This window comes from Lonchura striata, chromosome 5 (assembly GCF_046129695.1).
Source record: "Lonchura striata isolate bLonStr1 chromosome 5, bLonStr1.mat, whole genome shotgun sequence".
NCBI lineage: Eukaryota > Metazoa > Chordata > Aves > Passeriformes > Estrildidae > Lonchura > Lonchura striata.
The window spans coordinates 67,091,893-67,101,244 of NC_134607.1; the positions used below are offsets into that span (position 1 = coordinate 67,091,893).

Genomic DNA, 9,352 nt, shown 5'->3' on the forward strand with positions numbered 1-9,352 from the left:
GGATAGTGTGGGCTGCTTTCTGCACCCAGATTATTCCCACTGATGATAAAGTGGAAAACTCCATCCGTGGGACAGCTGGTGCAATGTAGGTCAGCTGAGTCACCTTCTTCAGGTGCCTGTCTTCCCTGGAAAATGATCCAATTATGCCAAGCTTAGACTTAAATACCTGCCTGGTAATGCCTAATTTTAGGACAGGTTTCTTGCTGAGTCTTTAATTGGCAGCAGCATTGTCCAGTTGTTACTATTCCAGGGAGGTTTAATGTTGAGGCCACTCATGCCGCTGTGAGTCTTTGTTCCTGATCATTGATGAAGAAAATGGTGGCTGATGTGTTTAGAAAGAAAAGGGCACAGACCTTTTCTTGAGCATCTGTGATGAAAACCATTGCTGGCAGTTCCTTCTGCAGGAACATCTGGAAATGCAAGTTCATATTGTGGGGTAGCTTGGGTTTATCAAATCTGTGGATGCAATTTGTAACTTTTTGTAATTACCTTACGTGGAATAACTTGAGTGTTAACTGTACAGCAAAGTGTAAGTGTAAATGGCAGTGAAAATGCATGTGTAAATTCCTATGTAAAGCGATGCATAGAAAATGTATTTAACTTTCTTCTATTTACTTCTGCCTGAAATCCCAGAAATGTTGCAGTCTCTGGCACAGCGTCCAGCTCCAGCAAATACTAATCGTGAGCGGCGGCCTCGTTACCAGCATCCGAAGGGAGCACCTAATGCAGATCTAATCTTTAAAACCGGTGGGAGGTAGGACAATCTTCCTTTAAATGTGGTAATTCTGGTTCTAGGCAAGTCATTATCTTCATAATTGAAAGAGATAATGATCTCTGTAGTGAGTGCTTGGGCAGTCGTTTCCATTCTAAAGCATTCTCTTAAAATGCCAAGCAGTGTTTTGTACTTCTAACACAGTGTCTCTACCTCTGTGACAGTTTGGAAGCCAGAAGATTTTTCAGTTTTGAAATGGCTGCTAGAATCTGAGCATCGATTTGTAGGTTAAAAGATGCATGTCTGATTTCTTCATGAGAGGGGGAGATGTAGCTTTTTCATATCACTGTGACTTAATGCTGTTGTAGGAATATAAAGTGTTCAGGTACACTGAATTGCCACAATACTTGCAGGTGTTTCATTGACAGCTGCAGCCTTCTGTTCTTTCAGGCACGAGCTGCATGCTGCGGTTATTCTTTAAATACAACAGCCAGCCCAGTAGATGTGATATCTGTAGATTTCTTTTAAATTATTTTCTTTAGCAGATTTTATATTCTGGTGTTGTAGGGACAATATAATTTAGGACTTCACTGAAGTAGGTCAGATGTTATCCAGCAAACATTTTGAATAGTGTTTGCTTATTCAGGTGCCATACACTTGCAGTTCTGATGTAGTTTTGTATTATGGAGTTTATTCTTTGTTCCCTTAAATCCATAAGCTCCTTGGAGCAGAGACCAGGAAGTTTGTTTGAGCAAATATATTTTATTTGTTGTCTACTGCAGTGCTCTGCCTGGCAGTCATGCATCAGTTGAGCCATCTCAGCCTGCAGTAAGGAACTAGTACTTTTCCTAACTCAATGTATTTCTTGGAGACTGGGTCCACCAATGGCTTCCCACTGGCACAGATTGTCTGTTGCCCACACTTTTAGAGCCTCTGATTTGTAGGATATTGAAAATTGTCTTTTGACTTTAAGGGTTGTTCTGCAGTTTCTGCCCAGACCCCTCTTGTGCTTTGTTAAAACGTTACCCTGTGACATCTGAGGATACTGGAGGATCTCACTGAGCAGAGAGGAACTGAGCTGTAAATTTTGATATCTGTGTAGAGAAGGTTTCACATTCAGGCCTGGTAGAACAAATGGTGTAACACAGATACTATCACTTCCATAAGGACACTGTGTTGTGTTGTTGCTGCTACTTTGTACATGAACATAATTGAAATGTTATTTTCTTGCAAAATAGCACAAACTTACTGGAAATAATAGTTTGCTGCTTTGTTTAAGGTATACAACTTATTTTAAAATTCTTGACGTTAGGGATAATCTAAGCAAAAGAATCTCCTGGTTGATTCCACTGTAATGTACAGTGTGACGGGTTCTGATAGCTGAGGTAGGAATGAGGCTTTTCTTGCATTTCAGGGAGTGTTGAGAGTAGAGAAATTTATTTGTTGTTTTTACCTTTGCTTTTGTGTTAAAACATGCCCTAAGCACTGTGTTTCAAACACCTTTTAGGAAGTTAAATCCAAATCTACCTATTGTAGCAGTTCATTTCAGAAGGGGGCACTGGGTTCTTCCATATGTTTTTGGCCCTGAACAACTGGATCTCATTAAACAATTAGCCCTCTACCCTAACCTTAATCCTAACAATTAGCCCTCTAAATGTTTTTAAACAAAGAGAAATCTTCTGCAGGTTTTACTTTATTTCTCCTCTGTTAATGTCCTTGCTCTGTACTGAAGTAAATGCAGTGAGATTTGCAAGCTTTGTCAGATTTATTATTATTTAGTATGTGCAAAATGCTGGATCAAAAATTGGAGTTTGTTTCTGTTTGTTTGGAATTGCCTGCTTGTATTGCCTCAGGTTTTGAGACATGCTGATGCTGTAAGGAGGAGATTCTTCCTGGGACTCGTACATTTTAGGCTTGCTGGCCTTAAAGATTATTTACTGTGACTCCGTTAAAAGTAGAGTTCCTTGATTTGCTTCAGCAGAACTGTGAGAAAAACAATTTTCTCTCTTGCCTCCAGTTCTGTAGCATTTGTGTGTTAAGAGAGGCCTTTGGCTCGCAGGCTATTAAATTACTACCTTCAGGAAACACAAAATTTACTGAAGTAATTTTTTTTTGGTGATGGGATTATCATAAAAATTGACTTGTACCATTAGGAACAGCTTCTTAAAATATAAAGTGGTTTTTCTTTGTTTAAAAAATTGAGATCCATTAAATGGCTTGGTTTTAAAAGTGAAATGAAAATAACCACATTATATAAAATAATTTAAAAAATATTGATTACCAAGAAAGTCACATTTCTCCTTGTAATTCTTCTGTTGAGAAGTGGAGCCTTACCAAGGATTTTATCTTGTTAAACCTCTCCTTATTAAAAGATGCAGCCTAAAAATTTGTTGCTGTTTTGAAAGTATGGTATAGGGCCTGCCTGTGCCCAAAGTTCCCCATGGGATGCAGGTATAGGCTGGCAAACCAAATTATATTCAAGTTAAATGGTGATCTCAGGTCTCCTGTTTACATCCGACTCTTACTTATTTTTAACCCATTTAATAAAGAAAAATGAAGCATAACAATAATAACAGGATGCTGGGATTTTATTAGCTAAATATTCTCATCATAAAGACTATTGCATTAATGGTGAAAAATCAGAGTTTTGATAATAAGGAGAAATGTGAATTTAACATGATTTCCTGTTTCAACTACTGGACCAACACAATTCATACATCAGCTGTCATGAAGTTGATGCATTGACAATACTGCTGTATGAAGCTTTGAATTCATTTCTTACTGAGATGAGCCTTTCAAACACAGCTAAGAAATTCCAAACCCCTTTTCAGCTGTTTCATGGGAGGGAAGCAAAGGGAGGAATATGGGAGGGGGCCTCCAAATCTTGCAGCTGCTTCAGGTGGACTGCACTGGAGCTGAGCAAACAAGAATGGAAAAGCCTCAGGTGCTTGTTGAGCTCTGCAAGCAGGGTGTGAGTCTAACCCAGACAGCAACGTTGGAGAGACACCTGATCAATCACAGTTCAGAGAGAATGGAAGGCAAAATTGTATTTATAAGCCATGATCAGTTAAAAATACTCCTGCATTTTAAAAGGTTCTTTCAATATAAATTATAAAAACTGCCTACCAAAAATCCCTGCAGCTCTATGGCCCACTGGAAACCAGCTACCAGGCCCCAAAACACCTCCCTGCTCCCAACCCACTGTACACAATGACTTTGATTTCACTTTGTCAGAGTATTTTATTTTTAATAGATAGATGAGAATATAAAATAACTCACAGAATTTAAGATCCTCTTACTTAGGGGAGTTCAGCTTGCGTGGTTTATTTGAATTTTGATGTTCACAGTATGGAACATGGTAAGTCAGATGTGATTGGTTTTTAATGGGCACCTTAGTGTTTTCTGTTTCTTGTTCATGGTTTTGGGTGATTAGGGGGAGAGAGACCAAAGAGCATGGAAGCTGAGATTAGTTGAGAAGAGCAAAGCAGGGAGTGAATTGGGAGAGGAGGTGTTTGGAGCTGGAAGTTTCTGAGGAGATTTGTGAAGAAATGCAGCACTGCAGAAATGCAGAGTGGGTTGGAGGACACGAGGGCATTAGGGATAAGTGTGAAATCCAACTTCAAAGGTCTCATATGTCAAGAAATAGAGATTTTCGTGATCTTGTGATGTTAGCAACATGCAGAAAGGAGTTGATTATTGATATTCTCCTGGGCACTTCTCAGTTGAAGCTGTAAAGTTGTCCTGCTGACTGAGCTCTCCCAGCTTCACCCGTGCCATGGCTTTGTGATTATTTCATAGCCCAGGGTGTGAGGTTTCTGTGTGTTTTCTTGGCTTCCAGTTTTCTGCTCCAGCCATGTCTGAGGTTCTGTGTGTTTCCCTGTCACTGCTAATGCTCAGCAGTGGCAAGAGAAGCCGACTCTGAATTTCATACACATTAACAGTGTGTCAGTGGCAGGAAGGGGAGTGTGGGAAGAGACTGCAAAGAATTGATTTCTTTTACACACAGAGCTCAAGGTGGTTTTGATTACATCTGTGTACTGAGTTTGACCTTGCCAAATACAGGTTTGGATCAAGTCTGCTGGGTCAGACACAAATGTGAAATACCTGCTTGGGAAAAACTGCTGCTGCTGTTTTTGGCAGCAGCACATTGCTGTGATCCCCTCAAACAGGGATCTGCCACCAGCGTGTACTGGTAGCTGCTGGTTTGGGTGAGAGTCATTTTGACCAAGCTGGAGACATTCAGCCAGTCCCAGCCTTCTTCCTTCCCTCCCCATGAGCAGTAGAATTATTTTTTAAGGGGAGGTGGAGAGCTAAAAGCATGATCCTCCAATTCAGTGATGTCTGCCCTCGGCTGTAGCATTCTGCAAGTGAGATGTCAGTCTACTAAATAAATAAAAATTAAAGTTCTTTTCTATTGACAGCACATAGCCAGTGTTCTGATGTTGAGTGTGCCACAAAAAATTGGAATATTACATTATGTAACACTAACAGGTGGTTAAAACCAAGTAATAGAAGCAGTGCTGCAGAGAGTTCTAATGATGCATCAGCTCAGGACTTCCTGGCAAAAATACACAGCATTTTTGTATAAACAAATACTGGATGTTAGAACAAAGCAACTCATACAAATACAAAATTAGTGTGAAAGCTTCATCTGGTACAAGAGATGCAGAAGTTACTATGTTCACATAACATATCTGTAACATTTTTCTTGCAAGATCTTCAGTACAAACCAGGTTTAGATCAAATGACTGTTGAACAAACACTGGAAGATTATGCACTGATGTAAAGAAACATGAGCTGTTGTGTTTACATGGTAAAAAATCTGGGTGTGTAGCCCTGGAGTTTTCTTGGAATTGTAAATGTTGAAGTTTTATTTTGATGTCTGTTATTAATTTTAATTTACAGCCTAAAATCAGCTAAAAAGGAGTCCCGATGTGCTGAAGTTAGTGACACTGGGGTGGCCTTACTGCTGCATTGCCCTGGTCTTGTTGAATCCCCTGCCTACAAACTGGTGTCATTTTTCAATGTCATTCTTCTATTTGTACGTTCTTAAAAGAATTAAATGTGACTTTTTGTCACATTTAGGGATGTGTTTCATGAACAAGGGATGGTGGAACACTTAAATGCACCTATGGACTCTAAAAAAGGTTCTAACCAATTATTTGCCTCTAGATAGCCCTTTGTAACATTTCTGCAGAACTTTAAGCATTAAGAAACTGCAGAGAAAGATGAAAACTATTTACAATAACTCCTTTTTCAGCAAATTCACAGCTGTGCTTCAGTAGCTCAGCATCTCCTCTGGAATGATAAGGTGCAGATTGCCCCGCTGCTTTTGTCCAGTGTGGCCTTTTGAAATGGTTGTGCAGAGAAGAGAAATATGTAACTTTGAGGGTAAAAGGGTATCAGAATGAATGAGTGGCAGCTGCTTTTGGGGCCCCTCAGGCCGCTCTGACTCCTCTCTCCCTCTCCCCGCAGGAGACGTTGATCCAGCCGCCATTTCATTAGGTCCCGTATCTCTGGTGTTGTGGAGTCCTCCAGCGATTAAACGAGAGCAGTGGACACATCTCAGCATGTCAGTCTAGAGCGTTCAGAACCGAAACCTGGGACAGGCTGGGGCCGTGGGGCACGAAGAGCAGCCTCCCCTCTCCCCCCCCACCCCCCCAAAAAAAGCTTTTTGTTATGGGAACCGCCTTGAGGGTTAATCTTCTCATAGGAGCAGAAGCAAACGAGCGAGACGGGGAGCTTGACCTGCGAGAGCTCGGCGAGAGCCGGAGCAGCCCGGAGTTCAGCCGATTGCACTGGAACGGGAAAGGCCTTTGGCAGCTCAGCGTGCAGGGAAATAAAGCTCTGAACTCGCCACAAGTTACGTTGTCTCCGACTCGAGCACTTGGTGTTGGAAGGATGTTCTTTGAGGGCTGCAAATCTACAGTAGAAAAACATAGAGCAAACAGCAAAATCCAGAAGAAAACCCTGCCGAGTAGGATAACTTCTCAAACACTCCTCAGTGAGGATGTTCTTGGTTAAGGAAGAGCCTTTTGCTACCAGATGTGCCAGAAAGGGGGTGGGGAGGGGTGAAAAACTGAAGAGCCAAGGAGGTAAAATGTCTGTTAAGGTTTAAAATAGAAAGTGAGGTTGATGAACACGGGGTGTTGACTCGTACTGCTTGGAACAGCCTGACACCAGCCTAAGGACAGGGATATAGTTGAGCCCATTGTATGTATCATTGAAAACCAAAACGTGCCAGTCAGCGTAAAAGGAGGATGTCAAGGAGTGGATCCAAATATTTTGTTGATCTTCATGGGTTGATAAGCCTCTGTGTCTATTGAAACAAACAAAAAGTTTAAAAAAAAAAAGATTTAAGTCTGGAAGCAAGTAGAATTTTTATTTTTTTCTAAGTAGAAATGAGGTTTCTTGGTCTGTTTCTGACAATCTGTTATTTATTAGTGTAGGGTTTTGTTTGCTTTCAGGTAGAGGTAGTTCATTGAGTTCAAGAGCCCATCTGTATGTTACTACTAATTCTTTTTTTTAGCTCTTTTAAAATCCTTTTTACCACTGGTTTTGGTTTCTGCATGTAGGAAGAGAGACTTGTAAAATTGTAACATTTCATACAGAAATGCCGCCCGATCTTCACCAGCTTCAGAAATCTGACCTTTGCCAATGCTGCAATAAAGTGTTGTAATTTAGAGTCAGTGTCTGCCTCTTGACATTCACTTTGTTCTTTGGAAATGATGTTTTGAAGGGTTTGTGGTGTACTGTGGGCTGTAGTTTGGACAGGAATTCCAGGTCTTTGATTCAAGTCTTACATGATTTTTTTCATATAGTTTTCTTTCCACATGAAATTAATGAGTACATTCATTAATGATGTTTGTCACTCTGAGATTGTCCAGGATCTCAGGAACGTCCAGGAACGTCTCCTACAATATCCCCTGGTCAAGTTCCACTTCCCCAAACAACAATGCCAACCAATTCCTAATAGCAAATACCAATTCCTATTACAAAAAATTAAGTATCTAGTTGTGGTTCAGAGTCAGCTTCCTTTTCTCAACATCTTGCTTAGTTTCAAAAGCATTTAATTTATCCAGATTGAGTAACTGCATGAAAATAAAATATTAGCTCTGTTTTATATATGTCAGTCCAATGCCTTGGGATCAATGGAAATGTCTTTATAAAATTATTTTCTGAAGATAGTTTAGGGACAGCTGGGGATTTTTCTGACTTAAGGATGAAATAAAAAACAGTTCAGTGAAACCTTCTAAAGGTTAATTTTAAGATTACTTATTTTAATGTTGTGCTGAATAAGAACCTCAAAGAGCATTGTGAGTGAAATAAATCAGAGTTGAATGTACAGGGACAAACTTTTTAGCAGGGCCTGTTCCAGTAGGACAAGGAGTGATGGTTGTAATCTAAAAGAGGGTTGACCTAAATTAGATATAGGGAAGGAATTTTTTTCAGTGAGGGTGATGAGACACTGGCACAGATTTCCCAGAGAGGTGGTGGATGCCCCATGCCTGGAAACATGCGAGATTTCAGCCTGATGTATTTGAAGCTGTCCCTGCTCATTGCAGGGGTGGTGAAGTGAGTGACTTTTAGAAGTCCCTTCCAACCCAAACCATTTCATGATACACAGAAAAAACTCCAGTTTGCATCCACTTTATTCCTTGCCTTCGCATGTGCTGACCCCACATCTCGTGGTGTGGCTGGGTGCTGGTCCTGCAGCTTGCACAGCAGTTTCACCACCTGATCCACGTGCAGGTTCTTGCTGCAGGGATTGCATGGCTCTCTCTCATGTCTTTAGAAAACTCTGCCTTCCTTTAGAGGGCGTTTGATTAAAATTGTTGGGTGAGCAGCCTGGGGCTGATACACAATGGGGAATTTTGTTTTGCCTCTGTTTTCATTGGTGTCTGTCACCTATGAATATTGTTGCTTTACCCGGATTACAAGATGTTTATTTTAATGAATTAAATTATGTTTAATGTTGTTGCCTCTCTTCCCTGCAGTGCAGTGACTCATGGGTGCATGTGGTGACTGGGGAAGTCATCCCAAATTCAACCTGTGGCACTGCTGGACAGGGCAGGGGATGTTCCCTGGGAGCCTTTCTCAAGGGATGCTGCTTGAAGGTGCCCTTGCAAAGAGCGTTTCTGCAGCAGTGCTCCCAACCCTGCAGGCAAGGAGTTAAGTGTGGGAAAGCGTATGTAGATGAGGGAGAAACTGTTTCATGGCTTTGATTACGTAAAAGATTTCTGTTATCTTATCATTCTGTGGAAAGAATTTGGGCGAAAGTCAGGCCCTGGCATTTGGAGTTGTCTTCACTGATGTGAGGCTCCTTGAGCTGACAGACAAAGAGTGCTGCAGGTTGGTACAAAGTGTACTTTTGTTTGTGTAGGTTTGTGCTCAATAATTGTGCCTCAGTTTTGGATGGTAACTTCTCTTCCCACATCTCTCAAGCTTCCAAAGCTCAAGGCAGGGCCTTGGGGGAATGAAGTCCTTCCTGTCATAGGAGACAGGTTTGTGACCACCTGAGGGACCTGAATGTGCCTGAGTCCAGGAGACGTGGCAGGAGGGGTCTGGGGCCATCCCTGGCTCCTGTGAGGGAGCTCTGAGCAACCTGGTCTGGTGGAACGGGTCCCTGCCCATGGCATG

The 9,352-nt window shown here is 41.4% G+C and overlaps 1 protein-coding gene across 1 annotated transcript in view; it reads left to right on the forward strand.

Annotated features, from left to right (window-relative positions):
* The window catches only part of UPF2 (UPF2 regulator of nonsense mediated mRNA decay), a 52,163-nt gene extending 44,766 nt beyond the window's left edge, over positions 1 to 7,397 (forward strand). Inside the window, exons 21-22 of the mRNA XM_021530978.2 lie at positions 634 to 754; positions 6,188 to 7,397. Of these exons, the coding sequence (XP_021386653.1) occupies positions 634 to 754; positions 6,188 to 6,197 (131 nt within the window). The 3' untranslated portion in view covers positions 6,198 to 7,397. The remainder of the gene's footprint in view (positions 1 to 633; positions 755 to 6,187) is intronic.
* The last annotated feature ends 1,955 nt before the right edge of the window (positions 7,398 to 9,352 follow it).